Consider the following 23872-nt stretch of genomic DNA (forward strand, 5'->3'; position numbering starts at 1 on the left):
ACAAAAGAAATTAAATTGAGCCAGACTACCATACATTGCCTCCAGGGATATCTGCATTAGCTCAGTTCTGCTTAAATGTCAGGTGAAGCAATGTAGCATAAACTGGCAAACTAACTGAAGAAGTTGCCATTTGGCTCACATTGCGTCAGCCTCATTCCAATTTGAGTGGCTCGCTGTTGATCGTATGTATGTACATACATACTGAGACATAATGGAGACTACTGAAGCCAAATGCACCCTGAGTACCTCTAGCAGTGTGTGTTTAGATGCATTTTAGGACACCTTGGCTCCTCAAACCTACTCTTCCACTTAGTATGATCATAACTGATCTAATTATAACCCCAATTCCTCTTCGCATCAACACCTGACAGCATTTCGTCTTCTTGCTTATCAAGAATCTATCAAACTCCGAAGAATATTCAAGGTCTTTGTTTCCATTGCCTTTTAAGAAGGAGTTTTCCAAAAACCCAGGATCTCTGAGAGAATATAATTCTTAAGTGGGTAATGTGTCATCATTAAATAAATCTAAACAAATATTCCTGCTGAGAAGGTATTTCCCACTAGATTCCAAATGCTGAGTTTTCAGCCCACGGCTTTATGATTAGTATATTTTTCTATCTCTCCGTGCTTAAAAAAACATTTTTTGTACCCACTCAGAATTTCCACCCTCCCTTGCACTCAACAGGGACCCTCTTCAGTGACCCTGAGCAGTGTACTTTCTTTCCAACCAGGTAACTGTACAGCTGAATGCCTCAAGATACAACAACCCCAAAACTATGAAAATGCTTGCACTAGTGCAATATGATTGGATTTGGTTCACTTTGAAGTCAGAAAATTGCCATGGGGGTATAATTGCACAGTGGTGACCTACTGGGTTAGTGTCTGTGCATCTGACAGCGGGGGGGATGTAATTCAAAGAAGTTATATCTACAGGAGAAAAACTGGTCTCAGTAATCATGACTGTGAAACTACCTAATTGACATGAAAACTTCTGGGTTATTCATATCCTTCAGGAAAGCAAATCTACCATTCTTACCTGATCTGGCTTAAGGTGACATAATAATTGCTACAAGTACCCAGGGTAACAGCTATTTGCAGAGCCTCCCTTTCCTGAGGAAGATCCTAAGCTTCCAATATGAATGCTACTTTCAAGGCCTCAATCTATGTACTAGCTGAGGTTTGGCATGAAACGGTTAACTTATACAGCCACATTATAGGGAAGAAATAAATAGTTCATTGCATACTAAAGCAAAACAAATCCTTGTTCAGCCATGAAGGACCTGTGTGGCAGGTGGGCTGGGCTCATCCAATGTATGGAAACATCTTGGCGTCTTGTTCCTATGACCGGAAGATCATCATCTGGAAGGAAGAGAATGGGACTTGGGACAAGATGTATGAATACACAGGACACGATTCTTCTGGTAAGGATTTCCCTTTGCTTATTTACAGTTATGTATTTTACAGAAATCTTTTCTGGATTTCTTTTTTCTAACAGGAAAGAGGACATTCTCTTTTGGACCAAAATTTATTCCAATTGATTGGGTTTTTTTTAGCTGTCTTCAGTTAAACATAAACTATTCAGTAAGCTTACTAAATTTTCCACACAGAGTTTCTCAGATATTAAATATAAATTGAAATTCCTATTGGGTTTTTGTAGATATGTTCCTTACTCTGGTAAATATCTGATAGATTCTGCTATATTTGCATCTTCATCTTGTCTGTTCTGTTTCACAGGAATATTTATAACTAGAAGCAAGGTAAAGCATACCATGATCTCATCAGAATGACTTTGAATTTGGATCTGACATACTGATCTACCTGTGTGTGAAACAATATTCTTTCATTTTCATTCGTCTTCTCCCTATTACTTTAATGCTATGACTTCTGGTTATCAACCCACTTTTCAGGGGAAACTGAGCAAACAAAAATAAACTATCAAAAATGCTTTATGACATTGATTGCTTCTGTTAAGTGTCTTGTTAATCTTTGCTGTGGGAGACCCAATTATATTTCTTCCCTTTCTTCCCAAATAAATCTCTTCTATACAGTGGCCAAGGCTTTGATATCTGCCTGAAATTATGGTGTTCAAAACTGTACGCAGTATTCCATTTGAAGCTTAACCAGTGATTTGTTTGGGGTTAGGATGACTTCCTCACGATTTGTTTAACCTTATCAATTTGCCCTGCCACCATCAAGCTTGCACACCTTTACTTCCTCTGCCTTTCCCAGCGTACCACTTCTTCATGTTATTCCACCCAGAATGCATGATTTAACCCTTAACTTTTCTGAGCTTCTATCCATTTAACTAATTTGCCTGTGATTCTAAAGTCAGCTCCTGTGCCGATCATGTTTTAATTCATTCCATTTGCATTATCCACATATTTTGCAAATCGTTCACCCTATTTCAGTGTCCAGGTCTCTCAGGAAAAGAATTAGTCCTGATAATGATCCATGTGCATATTTCCTCCATTTAGAAATATAATCCGATCATCGTAACTCTGTTTCCTATTAGCAACACAAGTACATATCTAACATTGTAATTTATTTACAGACAAAAAGGCATAGGAGCAGAAATAGGCTGTTCAGCCCATCAAGTTTGCCCCACCATTTTTTCATGAGCTGATGGATTTTCCCATGCACCCCCACTGCATGACCTTTTGTCCATAACCTTTGATGGTCTGGCTAATCAAGAGCCAATCAATCTCTGTCTTAAATATATCCATTTAGGCCATTTGGCCCATCAAGTCTGCTCTGCCCTTCAAATCATTTCTTCCTCTCAACCCCATTCTCCTGCCTTCTCTCCATAATCTTTGTCTCCCTTGCTAATCAACCTATATTTTAAATATATCCACTAATGGTATCCACAGCTGTTGTGGCAATGAATTCCACTGATTCGTCACCCTCTGGCTGAAGAAATTTCTCCTCATCAATACAAAATCAAAGAGTAGAGAAGGGCAAATGGATGTCTCCCTTAGTCCAGCCTGCTTCCCACGTTCACTCCAATCTTCTGCAACTCCATTACTGTCGTGTTGGGCTGCAGGGTATATAAGACCATATTATATAGGAGCGGAAATAGGACATTTGGCCCATTGAGACTGCTCCACCATTCCATCAAGCTGATCCACTCTCCCACTCAGTCCTACTCCCCTGCCTTCTCCCCGTTATATTTGATACCTGAAAAGTAGAATCTGCTCAGCAGTAGCTTCTACTTTCTGAATATTTCCTATATAATACTTTAAAATGCCTTTTCAGAAGTCATTATTTGCAATACCAGCTGCACTTTATCAATCCACTATTATTTTATCGTTCAATTACAGGCAAAGGTACCTTATTTTAATCCAATCCTCTACAGGGAAGGTTTTTTCTTGTCCCTATTAATAATAGGATATATGGCTTGTGATTGGCAAGTTGATCCTTCGCTCCTCTTTTGAAATATAATGTACATGAAAGCATAGATAGGAACAGGCGCAGGCCCAGCTGTCCCACTGCGTTTCTTCTACCGCTTATTACACTAGTCACATATCCCTCTGTTCCCTTCATATTTGGAACCTTGCATCTTGCACCAACTTTATTTTTTGAGCAGGTTTGAGAGATGCTAACCTTGGGTGCATCTGCACCAAAAGGCATTAGCTTTGAGTGGCAGTTTATTTGGAAACTCCTTCCTATTTTTATCCACTCATAAAATCTATTTGCTCGTTCTTTGTGACATTGTATTTGAATTCACGCTGAGGTTAAAGGACTCATTCCCTAACTTGTCGCTTTTTTGATTTGCCCCCAATTAGCAGCATATCCCATTAATTACCTTTCTTTTTTTAGCTAACAAATATTTTTTTTAATTCCTACTCATTTAACCCCACCTTGACTTTTTAATATTTTCTCTGTGGAAATCTGCACCTGACATTTGACGTAAATCTGCTTTGTCCTTTCTAATATAATATTTTCTTTATATATCAAAAGCTGTAGCTTTTGATATTTCCTCTAAAGAGAGCATGCTCTGCTCACATGTATTCTCTCCTTTCTGAAGGTCTGTCATTGTTCATTTGCTGTTTTCCATCCCAGTCTCCATTTTCATCTTTCAAGTCACCAAGAATCATTATTTCCTACTCCTGCTGATGGAGTCTAGCTGCAATGTTAAAATTCTCTGTTACGTTGTATATGTGACACAAAAGCAAAGTCTTGTGGGATTTTGAAAAATTATGGGAAAATTCACAGCACGCCAGGCAGCGTCTCTGGAGAGAGAGAGATTGGAAGCTCCATTAAACATTAACCAAAATTGGGAGTTTATGTCCTAAAATAACTGTGGCCAGATTAACCTGCTGCAAATTGGTCTTGAAGGGCTTTTATAATCTAGGCCAGCCATTCTCGTGGGCCTTATCGCCCACCCCTGAGCCATAGCACATTTAAGAAAAAGCATTGTTTTCTTCTCACGTGGTGTAACTTAAATTTTTTTTTAATGTAGTGGGAGATGAAGTATATGACTGCTTCACAGGGAAGAGGGGGTGGGGGTGGCTATAAATTTTGAGCAGGCTCCTGGGGAGGTGGGGGGAGGGAGTCCTTAGCCAAAGAAAGGTTAAAAATGGATGATTTAGGCTATGGCACAGCATGGTTATGCAACGTATGTGCTGAAGATGGATGAAGGGATCTGATTTTGAAAGCAGTTGTTGACACAACTGAAGAGATGTTTCAGAACAAAAAAAATTAAGGATCCAGCAACCATGTTACTTTTGGAGAATAAATCTTGCTATCCACCTAAATCAGCCAACAATCTATATCCTTGCTCCTTCCTCACCTTTTTATACTGGCTGTATCCTCTCTACACTCTTGACACAGGGTCTCGACTCGAAACTGACCTACCCCCCCCCCACATATGCTGCTTGACCCACTGAGTTTCTCCAGCAGTTTGACTTTTACTCCATTTTCCAAGATCTGTGGTCCCTTGTATCCAAGCTATTTCACACCTTATCTCCAAACAAAATCATCCATTGTCTCTAAACCATTTCTGCTCTCACGTCAATGATCTCAGAGGTGATGTCATTTCTTTTCTTTGGCTTGGCTTCGCGGACGAAGATTTATGGAGGGGGTAAAAAGTCCACGTCAGCTGCAGGCTCGTTTGTGGCTGACAAGTCCGATGCGGGACAGGCAGACACGATTGCAGCGGTTGCAGGGGAAAATTGGTTGGTTGGGGTTGGGTGTTGGGTTTTTCCTCCTTTGCCTTTTGTCAGTGAGGTGGGCTCTGCGGTCTTCTTCAAAGGAGGTTGCTCCTTCTTCAAAGGAGGTCATTTAATGTACAATTAAATGTCATAATTTCCACTTTCTCTTTATTATCGCTCACTCATTTTCAATCTCTGCCCTCTGAGTATTTCAAAATTCATCCATCAGTTGGATTATTTTGTAAATTAATAAATGATCAAGATTCCTTTATTATCATGTAATTAAAAGAACTCACAAAGATAAGCGTATACAGAGCCGTTGTCATACCCACACTCCTGTTCGGCTCCGAATCATGGGTCCTCTACCGGCACCACCTACGGCTCCTAGAACGCTTCCACCAGCGTTGTCTCCGCTCCATCCTCAACATCCATTGGAGTGCTTACATCCCTAACGTCGAAGTACTCGAGATGGCAGAGGTCGACAGCATCGAGTCCACGCTGCTGAAGATCCAGCTGCGCTGGATGGGTCACGTCTCCAGAATGGAGGACCATCGCCTTCCCAAGATCGTGTTATATGGCGAGCTCTCCACTGGCCACCGTGACAGAGGTGCACCAAAGAAAAGGTACAAGGACTGCCTAAAGAAATCTCTTGGTGCCTGCCACATTGACCACCGCCAGTGGGCTGATATCGCCTCAAACCGTGCATCTTGGCGCCTCACAGTTTGGCGGGCAGCAACCTCCTTTGAAGAAGACCGCAGAGCCTACCTCACTGACAAAAGGCAAAGGAGGAAAAACCCAACACCCATCCCCAACCAACCAATTTTCCCCTGCAACCACTGCAATCGTGTCTGCCTGTCCCGCATCGGACTTGTCAGTCACAAACGAGTCTGCAGCTGACGTGGACTTTTTACCCCCTCCATAAATCTTCGTCCGCGAAGCCAAGCCAAAGAATGTTACACAAAATTGACTTTAGTCTAGACAAAGATACGCGATCTTCTGAAATTGTCCAGCACTGCTTTCTGTCAGAGAAAGAGAATCAAAATAATGTCCCGTCACCCCCCCCCCCCCCCCGAATCACCGAGCGTCCATGGATTAGCCTCCAGTGCTCCTGCAGACTCCATAGCCACACAGACCAGTCCAAACCTCCAGCAACCCAAGAACCAGATCCAAACCTACGACATGATCAGAAAGCTTTCAGGACCTTCGGCACCCTCTTGCATCCCAATTCTGATACTGGGTACTCCTTTAGCCATTCTCCAACAGTCCACAGCTTCGTGTGAGTCCTTTGACCGTAGTTCCTCGCAGCCTGCTTGGGTTCTTCGCCTCAAGTTGCCAACAGCCCGCCACCTAAGTGGTCATCACCGCCACCATGGCCACTGTCCCATAGGGGTTGTCTCCTCTGATTATCCTTCTCAAACAGAGGTGGTCTCTGTTTTTTTGTGCCCTGCACCTGACCTCTGCTTTCCCTGGAGGAGTTTGCAGCCCCTTGAAGCTGCCTACTGAAATCAAGTGCCCCCATCGCAGAGTTTTAAAATAAACCATTGTCCGCTCCTTTAAAGGCCTTTTAAAGCCTGTATGTAGCCATTGGTTGCAGGAATGGGCGCTAGAGCCCTGCAGAGGAGCGCTGTGGGGAGAGAGTGGAGCAGTGGCATCAGTTTCGGTACGCAGTATACAATTTCCTTTTCTAAATCACTATGGACAATGGATTAATTGTTTTGGAGATAGGGTGTGAAATAGCGTGCCTGCGCCACACACACACACACACACACACACACACACACACACACACACACACACACACACACACACACACACAGAGTCATACTCACATGCATACAGAGTACAGCTCTACTGCTTGTGGATAACGAAGCTCCTGATCGATATGTAAATCATTGATCCAAATGAATGAAAAGTGTTTTGAATGTTTCAGATGATCCATTGGCCTAGACTTTCTCAGAGCTGAAGGTGGAAAATGTCAGTTTTCACCATAACAATTCTGAAATTGACAGGAGCTTAGAACTTTTGCAAAATCCTGAAATTGCTGTTTCAACGCTCCTTCACAAATTGTGCCGTTTGCAGTCATTTCCAGTTGAACCAAGAGAAATTTCTTCATTTGTCACGATTTCAAGCTAATCTCATTGTAAATTGTCCCCAAATTCTTGCACTTTGTTGAATGAGGGTCTAAGTGAGATTTTAAGGATAATTAAATCTATATTTAACAACCTGAGGCTTAATTTCATTTATGTGCATTGCAATTCCTCACATTCACTTTATAAAGGATATCACTTCCATCTTAAATCGTATTCATGCATTTCATTAAAGCTGCAGTAATTTAAAAGTAATTGAAATGTGGTTTTTCCTTCCTGGTTACCCATCTTAATAACATCTCCCTTTTTAGGAATCCTGTTGAATTGTCAAAGGTATCACAGTCATAGAAATTGATGGCTGTTCAGTCCAAAATGGCAAAAAATGCAGTTTCTATTAATCCATTTTCCTGCTGTTGGTCCCTAAGTCTAGGATATTATTGTTCAAGTGCTCACTCAGGTATTTGGAGTAATGAGAGTTTCTGCCTTCAATACCTTTTCAGATATTGGGTTCCATTCCCACTCATTGTGTGAATTTTTTTTTCCTCCACTCCCCATTGATCCTTCTTGCCCTCCCTGACTCAGCTGCTAAAGAAATGAGGTTCTTTTTGTTTGCAGTGTCTAGGTTCTTCATCATTTGAGATGCTCAGGAATGCAAAAACCTGCTGAAGGTAGCAAAGTGGCATCACCTGATCCTCAACCTCCCGAAGGACCCCCATCACAACCTCTTCATAATCCTACCTTCGGGTAGAAGGGGCAGAAGCCTGAAGACCAGTATCAAGGACAGTTTCTCTCTAACAGTTATCAGGCTCTTGAAACCCCCCCCCTCCCCCACCATTACACTAAATTAGGGACTATGCACTTTCTTGCAATATAGTAACTGTGAATATTGATTATCTATCCATCTTTGATATCGATGATCTCTTTTCAATTTAAGATATACTTTTGCAGAAAGTGATTTTTAATGAATACATGTTTAGCTGCAGCAAGTAAGAATTTTGGTGCATTTGTACATTGCACTGCATAATGTTTCTATCAATAAACTCATTATCAAAGTTTTACTTCCTTGTTCCAACAGAGAAGAAGTTCTCAGTGTACAGGTCACTAAGCCCTTTGTAAAGTATTAATGTGTCTATATGCAAAGCACATTATGCTCTTTAATCATTCCCAAAATGGGTGGGGGAAAAACTGACACCAGGCATGAACCCAATATCTAATGTACTGACCACGGGGTGTTCAAAAAAAGCAATCAAGACCTCTTTGGAAAAGTAATTACAAGAGTTTCAGCTGACAAAGGACATTCTGCTTTAAATTTAAGAAACCATTGGGTAGTTACAAGAATATACCTTCATAATGTGGATTTGTATCCCATTTTGATATAAAGTGTGACACTGAAGGGTGTAGCAAAAAAAATATTTTTGTTTCATTAATAGATGAATCTGTCTTTATGCTTTGTACATGTTCTGTTGTCACTAAACTGTGTGAGTGAATGATGTTCGGACTGCAGGAAATTATTCCACATTGGAATGGGCACAATTCTATCCTTGTGTCTTTGCAGCTCTGACTTAGCAGTCATAATTCTGTACATATCTGTTCCAAAATGATTCAGCTAGGCTGGGGAATACAAGTTTTCCTACTTGCTGTGATCCAGAGCTAAGTGGCACCCTTTTAAAAGTGCACTCAGAGCTGTGATTGGAAGCCTTTCTTTACACAAAAGTAATAGAGGTTCAGGATTCTTTCGCTGAAAGGATTTGGATTTTTCAGCGATTTCAATACTCAAAATTCCTTTATTGTTATGTAATAGTGCAGAACATGTAATATTACATGAAATTCCCTGCCTGCTATGTCGCCTGGTGCCTCTTATGGTACGAGCGAAAGAGAAGCTATAAAGAGTCCCATCAGAATCACTGATGTCTCTGGACACCAGCATTCTGCCATCTCTGCAGCTACTCAGTTCAATCCATTAGCAACTCGAGCTCCAGATCCAAACCTCCGACACAATCAGAGAGCCTTCAGTGCCCGAGACCCTTCTTGCCCTCAGCACACTCTTGAATCCCAGCTCCGATATCTGGTTCCCATGAGCCAGTCGCCAGCAGCCCGAACGGGTCCTCCAACTGCGTCACCTGCAGCCTGTGTAGGGTCTCTCAACTGCTGAAATCCTCATTGTTCTGTTGCTGTGGTCATCTTCCCTACGGGGCCCTCCAGCTGCTGAGCCCCACAGTGGTTTGGTGCCATGGTCACCATCCTTTACGGTTGTTTCCTCTGTTTCTCCTTCTCAGCAGGTTCTCCCCATTTCTGGTGCGCTGCTCTGCTCCGCTCCTCCATATCATCAGCTCCCTTAACAGGTTGTTTAAATTCCGTACAGACCCAGCTGCATTGGGACAGGGCAGTTGAAACCTTCGGAGCTGCGCTATGTCTCTGCCCTCCCTGGTCTACGTCAGTGCTGCTATTAATCTCATCAAGCCAGAAATCTTCGATGCTGATCTGTAACCGAACTCTTGAATCAGATTCTTGTAAACCCTATCAGATAAGGGTTTCAGATCAGCATGGCGTAATTGAATGGTAGAAGCGACTTGAAAAGCTGATGGTCCTTCTCTAATGTTGCTACTCCTGCATCAACATTCCAATGAATTCCAATTGCTGCTTCTTCCTTACTTAATATTTTCAAATTAAAAAATAATGCTTCTCAACTTTATCAAACGGCTGCACATGTATTGCAATACTTCCATGAAGGATTTCTGTTAATATCCTATTAGTTTCTGGCAGGGTGGGTGGGCGGAGGGCGCAAATTCAAAGTGAACTCTAAAATTATTTTGATGAATGGATTACAAAGGCTCAATAAGTTGTTGATTTGAAAATCCACATACATTCAGTACCAGATACTTGCTCAGCCATTACATAAACATATTTTCATCCCTGCATTTGTAAACCAGACATATCGTGACAGTTTTACACATTGTTGTGTGGATCAGCCATTCTCAATGCCATTCTCAATTGCTATAAATTACAGTTCAGTAAATGCAATATTTAAAAATAAATAATTAGTGTGAAAAGAGAAAAAAAGTGAGATAGGGGCTGGTTTCATTGTCCATTCAGAAATCTGATGGTGAAGGGGAAGATGCTGTTTTTATACCATTGGGTGTGCATCTATAGGCTCTTTTACCTCCTTCCTGATGGTAGCAGTGAGAAGAGGGCCTTGCTGATAGAGGCTGATTCCTTGAGATACTGACTCTCAAAGTTGTCCTTAATGGAGTGAAGGCTAATGCCCATGATGGCACTGGCTGAGTTTGCAACCCTCTGTAGGCTCTTCCTGTCTGTGCATTGGCACCTCCATACCAGACAGTGATGTAACCAGTCAGAATGCTCTCCACAGTAAACCTGTAGAAATTTTCAAGAGTATTTGGTGATATACCAAATCTCCTCAAACACTGTCAAGCCTTCTTCGTGATTACATTGACACGATGGCCAAGGATAGATCTTCATTGATGTTGACACAAAGGAATTTGAAGATCTTTCGCCTTTCCACTGCTGACCCCTCGATGAGGACTGGTTCAAGTTCTCCTAACTTCCTCCTTCTGAAGTCAACATCAGCTCCCCGGTTTTGCTAATGTTGGGTGCGAGGTTGTTGTTGTGACACCACTCAGCTACATGATCTAAAGTGCCCTCCATATGTTTGGGACAAAGACACCTTTTTTCGTTTATTTGTCCCTGTGTGCCACAGTTTTAAATTTGTAATCAAAACAACTCATGTGAGTGCAGTGCATATATTCATGCAGAATCTCTATAAATCTCTTAAAGAGGACATCCAGAAAGGGAAATACCTGGGCAAATTAGCCATGATCCTATTGAATGGCAGGGCAGGCTGAGGAGCCAAGTGTCTTCCTGCTCGTATTTTCTTGCGTATCATCCAGAGCTAAGTCAGGCTTTCTTGTTGCAGTCAACTCCTTATGCTGGGCACCCCAGGAGTTTGGGTTGATTCTTGCATGTGGTAGCTCAGACGGTGCAATCTCAGTGCTTTCGTACACAGGAGATGGTCAATGGGAAATGAAGAAAATTAGCAATGCACACACGGTAAGAAACATATTCCTTATTTTCCCATTTGACTGACTGATCTAAAAATCAATGTTGGAGAAATCTATTGACTCTATTCCTCTTGCGAGCAAACCCATGACCCAACCACAGGAAAGTACAATATGATCATTTCTACACCTAAATGCAATGCATCATATATCTGCAGCATTAAGGTGCCCAGATATAATTAGAACATTATAGCACCCAGCCCACGATTCTGTGCCCATCCAGGATTCAAGATTCCTTTATTGTCATGTAATAGTATAGAACATATAACATAAAATTGCCTTCTGCCTGTTGGAAAACAGACAGTATGAGAGAAAGAGAAGCAAATGAGATTCCCTTCAGAGTCACCCAGTGTCTGTGGTTTTGCCCACAGTTGCAGAATTTTACTTACAAACACCGTTGGCTCCTATCACAGGCCATTTAAAGCCTGTGCAGAGCCATTGGCATCAGGTCCAGGCGAATGAACCTTTGGTGCAACGTTGTGTCTCCACTCTCCCAGGTCTGCATCAGTGGCAGTACCGCCATTTTCTCTTTCAGAACCTACTCCACAACAATCTAATTTTCCTGACCTCACACCCATAGCCCTCCATTTTTCTTAAATCCATGTAAGGGTCTTTTGAATGTTACTATTGTACTAGCCTCCACCACTATCCAAACACCCACCACTCTCTGCATTTATAAAAATATAAACCTTGCCTCTGACATCTCCCCTAAACTTCCCTCCATCCACCGTAAACAGATGTTCTTTGGTATTTGTTTTGGGTGGGTGTACATTTGTCTCCGATCTCTGTTCAGGCCATGTTTAGTGGTATTATCACTTAGTTAATTATTCTGCATGTCATTTTGGTTCTGAGCTCTGGTTTAAGTTTCAGTGAGCAGTAAGACCCTGATTTGGTATATGGCTCTTTGCTTTTCTCCTCCTGTAGATCGGTTGCAATGCTGTCAGTTGGGCCCCTGCAGTTTTACCAGGGAGTCTTATAGACCAACCCTCGGGACAGAAGCCAAACTACGTCAAGAGATTTGTGTCAGGAGGCTGCGACAATCTAGTCAAAATTTGGAAGTAAGTTGTCTTGCAAATTTGCATCATCCGCGAATGAACTCCTTTCTGGTTGTCTCGATGGAGCCTTGCACAATGTGGAATTTGTTCTGTTAGAGGGCAACAGAGAGTTGTGTGGTTGGGGGTGGGGGGGGGGAGGGAGAGGAGAATGTGCTCAGAATATATAAACTGCCAACACTGGGTAATTATTAAAATTAAGAATTCAGAGCAAATTAAAAGGATGAAGCGTTCCTTAATTTTGTTTTGTGAGGACTGGAGAAGCAATCTGACTTGGCACAAGCAGAGATCAAACCTCAGAACCACTGATCAGTGTGATTCAGGCCATCAGGGCACTGTCACTTCCTAAGCCATGTTGGAAAAGTGTCCAGGTTTTGTAGTCTGCAGTTTAATGTTTTTTTTACAGTGACTAAAGGCAAAAGAAATTATTGTGCATGGGATCCGATCGACTGAGAGCACCATCTCATAAGTGGATTTTCAGCTACTTTGCCTGTTATTGAACTGTAGAGCACAGTAAAGGGTCCTTCAATCCGTCTATGCAAATTATGATGACTGTATACAATCCCATTTTAACGCATCCCTTGACTTTTTCTTCTCCAAATACTTGTTAAACTTGGTCATTGCATCACCACCACCTCCTCTGGCAGTTTGTTCTAAATAAGCACAACCCTCTGGTGTAAAACCTACCCTTCTGCCCTCCTTTAAGTATCTCTACTCTCACCGTGAACCTGGGGCCCTTAAATGTTAAATGTTTTTAAATTTTATTGACAGTAAGGTAGAAGCTGATTCTGGCCATTTACATCCATGCTGCCCAATTACACCCAAATTAGCCTACAACCCCTTACATTTTGGAGGGTGGGAGGAAGCGAAGTACCCGGGGGATAACTCACACAGTCACAGGGAAAATGTACAAACTCCTTACAAACAGCACAAAATTAGAATCTGGTTTGTTAGCATTGTAATAGCTAACCACTACTGCCCTTCCCTGGGTGAAAACAAACTTGACTATCTCTCCTATTTATGTCACTTATAAGTCGTTCAGCCTCCTTTGTTCTGATGAAAATAACCCCATTCTTTGCAATCTCCCTTTATAATTGCAGTTAATATTCAAGCAATGTCATGGTGAGTCTCTTCTGCATGCTCTCTGATGCAATCAAAACCTTTCTGTGGTGTGACCACCAGAACTGTGCACAATACTCTAACTGCAGTGGAACCGGTGCTTTGTACAGCTACAACATAATGTCCCAACACTTGTGTTGAATCCCATGGTCTATGAAGGCAAACGTACCAAATGACTCTTCACTCCCCTATCCAATTGTGTATACATTTTCAGTGAGCTATGGAGTTGCATCCTAAAGTATCTCGGTACATCAGTGATAGATTTAGTGTCCCCAACCAGCAGTGAATCATACTCTGTCAAAGTGTGCTGGCCTTGTGTAATATTTCCCTTTAGCATAACTTGTATATTGTGATAAATGCACCTAGTTACATTCTTTTCTCAGAGCAGTTTAGCTGGTTAAATGGAGCATTAAATTGCATCTATTTGTTATCCCATTCATTGCTCGACATTGGAAGCTATGTTTTCAATCATCTAGACCTGAACCCTTGCTTCCTTACCCCCTTAAACCCCTCCTGAAAACCAACCTCCGTGACAATGTTTTGATCCCCTGTGAATGTTTCCCAGTCCTCATTTCACCAAGTGAAGCATGTTGGGCTCTTTGATGCAGTGTGTACATCCATGAATTCTCCCAGAAAATTTAATGCAACATATTTTCTCTCTGAACTTGTGCCTCCGGTAATATTTTAAAATGTACTGCTTGTCTATCACAGAGAGGAGGAAGGTCAGTGGAAAGAGGATCAAAAGCTTGAAGCCCACAGCGACTGGGTTCGAGATGTTGCCTGGGCTCCATCTATTGGGCTTCCCACGAGTACAATTGCCAGTTGCTCCCAGGTAAGCACAGCATATCTGAGATGTACAAGCATAATGGTGAATCAATTCCACTTGGACTGTCCGAGAACAGCTAGACCAGAGGTGGCCAAATTTTTAATTTAGACATAAAGCACGATAACAGGCCATTTCAGCCCACGAATCTGTGCCACCCAATTAACCTACACCCCCGGTACATACTCATGGGCCAAAATGGCCTGTTCCTGTGCTGTATGTCTAACTTAAAAATTAAAAGGTTGGCCACCCCTTAGCTAGACACTATACAGAGTTTTATACAGCATGGAAACAGGCCCTTCAAACCAAGGTGCCTAACTGTTGGTCCCATTTGCCATCACTTGGCCCATATCCCTCTGAACCATTCTTCTTCACGAACATTCCAAATATCTTTTAAACATTGTAATTATACCCACCTCTGTATTTCCCCTGGCAGCTAATTCCACGTATCTACCACCCTGCAGCCAGAAACCAGAACTGTAGAGAATCCTTCAAGTGCAATCTTGCCAACCTTTTGTACAGTCCTAACTCCTCTTCTCCGTGGTTTGACAGATGAAAACAAGCATGCTAAGTGCTCTGCTTGCCTGTTTGATAAGATAGCATCTACTGCAGGATATTTTATGTTTGGAGCTGGAGGTATAGCCACATTGAAAGGTGTGTCCTTGGATACTCAGTGTCTCCGTAGGAACTGTCCTTTGCTACTCCTTCTCCCTTACTGCAAGGGGCAGCAGGCAATACTAATGGCAACTCTTGGCTGAAGGAAAATGTGTAATATTACATTTTCTGTAGTATCACATGGCAATAAAGGAATCGTGAATCTCTCTTCAAACAGTATGAGATCCAGACCGGTGATAATTCGATGAACAAACACTGCTGAGGCCACAGTATCTGGGAGGTTTTCAATGGAAAGGTGTACTTTCACAACTTGAGGCAAATCAGATATGAAAGAGCCTGTGAAACAAAATGTGCTTCTTTGCAGGATACCAGTTCATGCTGTGAAGGCAGTGTGTGCTCCAGTAAAATATTTAGATCCATATGCTTAATTAAAATCCCATGAGTATATTGATCACGCAAGTAATTGTATGTCCTTGTTTGAATATTTACTGAGCATAGATGAATCAGGATCAGGTTTATTTTCATGAACTTGTGTCATGAAATGTGTTGTTTTGTAGCAGCAGTCTGGTGCAGAACAAGGTGCAAAAATTATTATAAAATTGCAATTACATAAATAAAAGATTTTTTTAAAAAGTAGTGGAAAAAAGATTTAGTGTCCATAGGTTAATGGCTAGTCAGAAATCTAATGGCGGAGGAGAAGAGGCTGTTTTTGTAACATTGAATGTGTGATTCTTCATGCTCCTGTATCTCCTTTCTGATGGTAGTAATGAGGAAAAGGACATGACCTGGGTGGGTGGAGAGGGTCCTTGATGATAGATGCTGCTTCCTTGAGGCACTGCCTCTTATAGATGTCCTGAAAGGAGAGACTAATGCCGAGTTCACAACTCTCTGTAGCCTGTTCCTTTCCTGTGCATTGGGATCTCCATAGTGATGGAACTGGTCAGAATGCTCTCCATGGTTCACCTGTAGAAATTTGCTTGAGTCTTTGGTGACATAGCAAATGTCCTCAACCCCCTCATGAAGTATAGTTGCTGGCGAGCTTTCTTCATCATTTCATCAACATGTTGGCCCCCATGGTACATAGAAATGGATAAATGTATTCCATTGGAAAAAATAACATATAATTTAAGAAATAACATCACAGTATTCGAACAAATTTGGGAACCGTACATGGAACACAATAGAGAGGTCCTACCGCGGACCTCCACCACCTAAAAGGACAGAAGGAGAAGAAGACGAAATGAACTGACCCAGTGTGTAAAAGTAGACGACACAAATTTCTTGTTTATTTTCATTGTGTGATGACATTGTTTGATGGGTTTATTGTATTGTATACGTTGAACGTTGAGTGGGTGGGGTGAAAGAGGGAGGGAAGGGAGGGGGGAAAATGACACTGCGCATATTCAAGAGGGAAATGTTTATGTGTATTTTGGTCAATATGGTTCATAGTGTGAAAAATAATTTTTTTTATAACATGTTGGCCCCAGGATAGGCTTCCAGAGAAGTTAACACTCAGGAATCTGAAGTTTCTTACTCTCTCCACTGCTGATCCCTCGATAAGGGGCTAGTTTGTGTTCTGGCTTTCCCCCTCCTGAAATCCACAATCGTTTTACTGATGTTAAGTACAAAGTTGTTGTGATACCATTTAACTAGCTGATCTAAGTGACTAGTCATGAATGACTCAGTGCTCTGGTTTACTTTCACAACACAAAGACATGCTGGCATGTTAATTGGCCTGCTGAAACAGTGGGTCCAGATCTTTTCATAGCTACGAGTTAATTCTGGTCACGATCAACCTCTCAAATCATTTCATCACAGTGGATGTTAGTGCTACTGAGTGATAGTCATTGAGGAAGCTCGCTCTACTCTCCTTGGGCACCGGAATGGTAGATGCCCTTTTGAAGCAGGTGGGAACCTCCGACTGCAGCAGTGAGAGATTGAAAATGTCCATGAACACTCCCTCTAGTTCTTTCTTTGGCTTGGCTTCGCGGACGAAGATTTATGGAGGGGGTAAATGTCCACGTCAGCTGCAGGCTCGTTTGTGGCTGACAAGTCCGATGCGGGATAGGCAGACACGGTTGCAGCGGTTGCAGGGGAAAATTGGTGGGTTGGGGTTGGGTGTTGGGTTTTTCCTCCTTTGCCTTTTGTCAGTGAGGTGGGCTCTGCAGTCTTCTTCAAAGGAGGTTGCTGCCCGCCAAACTGTGAGGCGCCAAGATGCACGGTTGGAGGCGAGATCAGCCCACTGGCGGTGGTCAATGGGGCAGGCACCAAGAGATTTCTTTAGGCAGTCCTTGTACCTCTTCTTTGGTGCACCTCTGTCACGGTGGCCAGTGGAGAGCTCGCCATATAACACGATCTTGGGAAGGCGATGGTCCTCCATTCTGGAGACGTGACCCACCCAGTGCAGCTGGATCTTCACCAGCGTGGACTCGATGCTGTCGACCTCTGCCATCTCGAGTACTTTGACGTTAGGGATGAAAGCGCTCCAATGAATGTTGAGGATGGAGCGGAGACAACGCTGGTGGAAGCGTTCTAGGAGCCGTAGGTGATGCCGGTAGAGGACCCATGATTTGGAGCCGAACAGGAGTGTGGGTATGACAACGGCTCTGTATACGCTTATCTTGGTGAGGTTTTTCAGTTGGTTGTTTTTCCAGACTCTTTTGTGTAGTCTTCCAAAGACGCTATTTGCCTTGGCGAGTCTGTTGTCTATCTCGTTGTCGATCCTTGCATCTGATGAAATGGTGCAGCCGAGATAGGTAAACTGGTTGACCGTTTTGAGTTTTGTGTGCCCGATGGAGATGTGGGGGGGGGGGGCTGGTAGTCATGGTGGGGAGCTGGCTGATGGAGGACCTCAGTTTTCTTCAGGCTGACTTCCAGGCCAGACATTTTGGCAGTTTCCGCAAAACAGGACGTCAAGCGCTGAAGAGCTGGCTCTGAATGGGCAACTAAAGCGGCACAGATTTTCAGTACCCTGCCTGGTACGTCGTCAGGACCTGTAACTGGGGGGGGGCCTCAGAAACTGATATCAGAGGGTTGTCAGCTTCTGCAGGGATTCTCATAGGTAATATTGAGTTATCCTTCTCAAAGCAAACATAAAAGGTGTTCAGATCATCGGATAGTGAAGCATCACAGCCATTTATGGTGCTTGGCCTCGCCTTGTAGGATGTAATAGCCTGTAGGCCTGCCAGTGCGAGTACCTGACTCTGTCTCCAGCTTCCCTCAGAATTACCTCTTTGTTTCTAAGATGGCCTTCAGCAGGTCGAATCTGGTCTTCTTGTGGATCTCTGGAACAGCTTCGATCTCGCCCTCAGCAGGTTGCGGATCTTCTGATTCATCCAAGGCTTCTGGTTGAAAGCAATTCACCTTCTGTCAGAATCGCTCCACAGCAGATCCAATTGCACTAGCTCTCCAGTCATCTGTGGACCACCTAGACAACAGCAACACATGCATCAGGCTACTCTTTATCGACAACAGCTCCGCTTTCAACACCATCATACTCTCAGCAAGGTCCAATAGCTAGGCCTACGCACTCCCCTCTGCAACTGGATTCTGGACTTCCTCATAGAAGACCATAGTCACAAACGTCTCCTCACTGACAAGCCGCACAGGCTCTCCTCAAGGATCTGTGCTTAGCCCACTGATCTACTCGCAATACACCCATAACTCTGTAGCTAGACACAATTTAATTCAAATGCTATCTCCAAATTTGCCTATGACACCATAGTCTTCAGCAGAATCACAGATAGCAATGAGAAAAAGTTAAGGAGTGAGATAGATCAGCTAGTAGAGTGATGCCACAACAACCTTGCACTTAACATGAACAAAACTAAGGAGCTGATTGTGGAAATCAGAAGAATGTGAACCAATTCTCATTAAGGGGGCAGAAGTGGAAAGGGTTAAGAACTTCAAGTTCTGTGGTCAACATCTCTGAAGATGTGTCCTGGAGCCTCCACGTCAATGCAATCACGACGAAGGCTTGGCATCGGCTATATTTCATGAGGAGTTTGAGGATGTCACCAAAGACTCAAATTTCTACAGGTGTACTGTGGAGGCCATTCTGACTGGTTTCATCACTGTTTGGTATGGAGGTGGCAATGCACAGGACAGGGAAAACCTACAGTGAGTTTGGAACTTGGCTATTGCCATCATGGGCACCAGTCTTTACTCCATTAAGAACATCTACAATAGATAGTTTCTGCAAGAAAGGAGCCTTTATCCTCAAGGACCCTCACCACCCAGGCTATGCCCTTTTCAAACTGCTACCATCGGGAAGAAGATGCAGGAACCTGAGAATGAACACCCACCCGCACAAGGACTGCTTCATCCCCTTTGGCATCAGATTTCTGAATGGACAAGAAACACACCCTCATTTTCTCTTTTTTTTTGCGCTGATTTATTTATTTCTAAAAGTAATTTATTTGTACCTGTGACGCTGCCGCAAAACAACAAATTTTGTGACGTGTTCATGACAATAAATCCTGATTCTGAAACACCCTTGGGGAAATTGAGAGAGAATAAATTCAAGGCCTAAGCAGGAGAGGGGGAATGGGAATGATGGGATTGCTCTGGGAGACAGCATGGACCTGATAGGATGAGTAGCTTTATTGTGTACAGTAATTAGTCGATTGTTAGTTACCAATGAAGTGCTCAGTTATCTAAAAATCACTTGCATTCTATGGTCTTTGCCATATTTTATAAACACACCCACAGATAGATAACACTTGTATCATGACACTTTTTGTAGTTACTGACCAGAATGTATTTATCAACATGTGATTTGTACCTTTGGTTAGAGAGACGAATGCATAAGTAATAATTTGGAATTGGATTCCATGCATCAATACTGAGATAGTCAGGTTTTAGTCTCAAATATTAATGTTGTACTTTAAATCTTGGAGCTGTTACTTCATACTAATTTTTACTCATGTCGATTTGTCTTTCATGTACTTAATAATTTGCCAGCAGGGGTATTGAAATAAGATCATTGTGGTGGATTTAGATTTATATGTTCAAATTTTTGACTGAGAGAGTAAATGGTTTGATGCCTGAATTAATATATTCCCAGTATGGGGGTCTGGAAAGTTATAGATAAAGCATAATTGCCAAAAGTAAGTGATGGGAGGTGGAATTTTTCTTTTAAACGTTAAATAGCTTTGAGGTGCAACATTCTCCCTGTGTGTGAAAAGTAACTGGATGTGTACTTAAATTTGTGTGGCTTGTGGGAAGAGGAAGGAGGCAAGCTCTTTCATCGTCAGCACAGTCAGGGTTGGCTGAATAGCCTCCATCTATCTCCATGGTTCCATTATTACTATTCTAATTCTCGCAGGATGGTAGAGTTTTTATCTGGATTTGTGACGACCCTGCTGGGAACGCTTGGACACACAAATTGTTGCACAAATTCAATGACGTCGTGTGGCACGTCAGCTGGTCCATCACTGGGAACATCTTGGCTGTCTCTGGAGGTGACAACAAGGTAACAGTTGCTTGGATTTGACGTGCATTTAACCAAATGGATTTTGATACAGGCACACGATCCTCTTTCCGGACATCTAAAATCCGGAAACTGCAAGAGGGACCGGCAGCGCGAATCGGGCGGACGAGGAGGGGTGGGGGGAGAGACCGGCAGCGCGAGTCGGGTGGTCGGGGAGGGGAGACCAGCAGCGCGAATCGGGCTGTCGGGGAGGGGTGACCGGTAGCGTTGGTCGAGGGGGGGGGGGGGGAGTCTGGCAGCTCGAGTCGGGTGGGTGAGGGGGCGGAAGAGACCAGAAGTGCGTATCGGGCGGGCAAGGGTGGAGGGAGAAAGACCGGCAGCGTGAGTGGAAGGGGGTGGGGTTAAATCTGGCTTTCCGAAATCCGGAACACACTGTCCCCCAAGGGTTCCAGATAAAGGATCATGTATCTGTATATTAAAAAAAAAACAGGAATGGCCCCTTTCACCCTGACCTTTCTCGGAGCCATTTTTATCCTCACACCCTTTGACTCCTTTAATGTCCGTAAATCTCTCAATCTCTGCTTTGAATGAATAATATAGCCTCCTCAACCCTTCAAATGGTGTATTCCAACAGTTCAGTAAGCATGAAGAAATTTCTCCTCATCTTCATCTTAAATGGCCTACCCCTATTCTCGAACTGTCACCTGGAACTTGGATAGACATCTAACCTGTTAAGCTTTCAGAATTTTGTATGCTCATCTCGTTATCATTCCCTTCAGAGAATAGTGTCACGATTTATCCAGAATGTTTGTCCTTTGGATTCACTGCTGGTGCATCTCTGAGAATTTATGGATTGATTGTGTATGCTTTAAAATTGGACTGTGAACTGATTTGACTTTTGGAATCCAATTTGAAGATTGTGGTTCATGATCCAAACTAAATTGTTTCTTTGATCTTAGATTACAAGTACATAATGTGTCTGCCTGAGTGACCTGACATTTTTATGTATCATATATATCTTTAGTGCCTGAATTGAAACTCAACTCTGATATTTATTCTTGACAGTCTATAACTCTACAATTCATCGAATTGGGATACTTTTGAGTACTCAATGACAATTAGACCTGCGATCTACTCCAAAAATACACATTTTTTTGTTATTGGGGACCTTTTCATCTGTAAAATGTGTGCTATATTTAGCTTTCTACCTCTTCACAAAAACATTTTTCCTGCTCTGTATTGAAGGCTTTCCATAGAGCATTGTAACTACTTTAGTCTTTCACAGATGAAAAAAAATCCGGTTTATGTATAAGTAAAGATGGGGTAGGTAAGGAAATTGCTTGTTAACCACATTTTGAAGAATAGATGATAAGCACTGACCAGGGAGACACCTCACTGTCTTCTCTTTCACATCATGCGCCTCTTCTGTCTATTTGATGTTTTACTTTTAATTTTAATTTAAACAAACAGCATACGGACCCTTCCAGCCCACAAGCCTGTGCCACCCAAATGCCCCAATTATCCTACAACTCACGTATGGTTTGGAGGGTGGGGAGAAACAGGAAATCCATGCGACATGGGGAGAACATCCAAACTCCTTGCAGGCAGCACTGGATTCAAACCTGGGTCGCTGGATCAGTAATAGCAGGGTGCTAACCGTACTGCCCAATATTTGTCTATATTTATGTTTATTTCAATTTTTGGCTCTCAAAGGTAGTGGTTCTTTCTACTTTTGTGGGTAGCAGTAACCTTTTCCCAAACTAGGCAATGATGAGTTGTTAGTAAAAACACAGAAATGCTGGAGGAACTTAGCAGGTCTCGCAGCGTCCATAAGAGATAAAGATATTTAACCAACGTTTAGGTCCTGAGCCCTTCAAAGTAGGAGTTAAAAGCTGGCAGGCATAGTGAGCCAACATTTTAAGCTTTGCCTTTCCCAATTTGTTTTTGCAGGTCAGTCTCTGGAAGGAATCCGTGGAAGGCCAGTGGGTTTGCATCAGTGACGTGAACAAGGGTCAAGGGTCAGTGTCAGGTGTCACAGAGGGCCAACAGAATGAGCAGTGAATGGCAAAGCTGCACTGCAGGAGTAGGATCCCATGTTGTATATTTGACAAAATAAAATGGATTCCAAGAAAACTGGGAACAAGTGTTTCATGTCCGGATCTTTGTACTGATTATGGGTGGGGGAAAACTATACTGCTCCAAGGACTATTGTCCTCAGTGGGCAAGGAGGACCCTTTAAAATTGCAAAGTTAAGGGCGATTCTCGGGGTAGTCATGAAGGCTTTTAAAAGGAAGTGCTCTTTGGCCAACTGGTGGCACTTGGAATGATCATAAGGTGTTGTGCAATGAATGCTGTGTCTGAAGTGCTCAAATAAAAGATGTTATCGGTGCAGACATGAGGATAGGCACAGAATGCTATGATCGTGTGATAGCATTCCTTCAGCCACAGAACGTTGGAGGAATTTAAAGAAATGCTCTTGGACAGCAGAATGGAACTGTGCAAGCTATCTCTTTTCCAACAAACTTGCTGGGAGAGCAAGTACTTTTCATCAAATTATTCAGTCCACAATCTGCCAACTAATTTCAGAGCAGCATTTGTAGAGTTGTGAATGTCTTCTTTAAAAGCGTGGAGGAGGAGACTCCTTGCATTGACACATTATCTTCTAAAAATGCCATTCTCCACGGGGGCCCAACAACCTCGTGGTGGGGGGGTAAAAGCCTTGTTTTCAGCTCAGGTAACATAAATATCTTTCTTTTTGTTTTAAATGTCGTGGGTAGGTGAGAAGAAACTAAAACATAACTGCTTCACAGGGAAAGGGGTGCCGAAAATTTGAGAGGGAGGCCATAACAGAGAATGGCTGCTCGAAAAGCTGCCTTTCAGCCAAACCTCTTCCCCATTGTTGCATTTCAAAATGGTTTTGATTCTGTCCCAGGATTGAAACTCCGGATTTAGTGGGACGAGTGGCTGATGAAGCCTTCCAAGTTTCCTCGCCTTTTATGCAGGCAGTCCCACAGAAGGGAATTCACCCTTTCTCATCCTGTTTGGATTAACATGCACTCCAGCTGTCACTGCAACACTTCCATTTCAAAGCCCATTTGTCCCCTGCAGACTGGCCTGAACACAGTATTTAAGTCTCTGTGTGAATTGGCTGAGGCCCATTTTCATAAATATTTTTGCTAAATGCAATTCAGACTGTAAACTACAGGGGTTGTATAGTATGGGATGATTTAGAAAAATAAAACTCATTACAAAGACTAGAAATTAAGCCATTTGTTTTAAATTCTTACTACTTGTTTCCTGTGGCACTTTGATTTACAGAGAAGTGTTGAATAAAATGATACAATATTATTGCTTGATGTTGCGTTTTTCTTGCTTTTCCTTTTCAGTTTGATGATCTATCCTAAGATGCTCTGGAAACTTGTAATTGTGAAACAACTGTTACTCCTTATGAGTAGGTAACATTTTAAGTTTTATTATATGCTGGATTGTGGCCCATCGGAATGCAAACCAGCACTAACT

The 23872-nt window shown here is 42.6% G+C and overlaps 1 protein-coding gene across 4 annotated transcripts in view; it reads left to right on the forward strand.

Annotated features, from left to right (window-relative positions):
- The window catches only part of sec13 (SEC13 homolog, nuclear pore and COPII coat complex component), a 50130-nt gene extending 27644 nt beyond the window's left edge, over positions 1-22486 (forward strand). For all 4 annotated transcript variants that reach the window (XM_069939900.1, XM_069939897.1, XM_069939899.1 and 1 more), the window contains 6 exons: positions 1270-1421; positions 11172-11305; positions 12238-12371; positions 14196-14316; positions 20249-20395; positions 22304-22486. In XM_069939900.1, coding sequence (XP_069796001.1) covers positions 1270-1421; positions 11172-11305; positions 12238-12371; positions 14196-14316; positions 20249-20395; positions 22304-22414 — 799 coding nt within the window. In that variant the 3' untranslated portion in view covers positions 22415-22486. The remainder of the gene's footprint in view (positions 1-1269; positions 1422-11171; positions 11306-12237; positions 12372-14195; positions 14317-20248; positions 20396-22303) is intronic.
- Positions 22487-23872: the final 1386 nt, after the last annotated feature.

The sequence above is a fragment of the Narcine bancroftii genome, chromosome 5, assembly GCF_036971445.1.
Source record: "Narcine bancroftii isolate sNarBan1 chromosome 5, sNarBan1.hap1, whole genome shotgun sequence".
NCBI lineage: Eukaryota > Metazoa > Chordata > Chondrichthyes > Torpediniformes > Narcinidae > Narcine > Narcine bancroftii.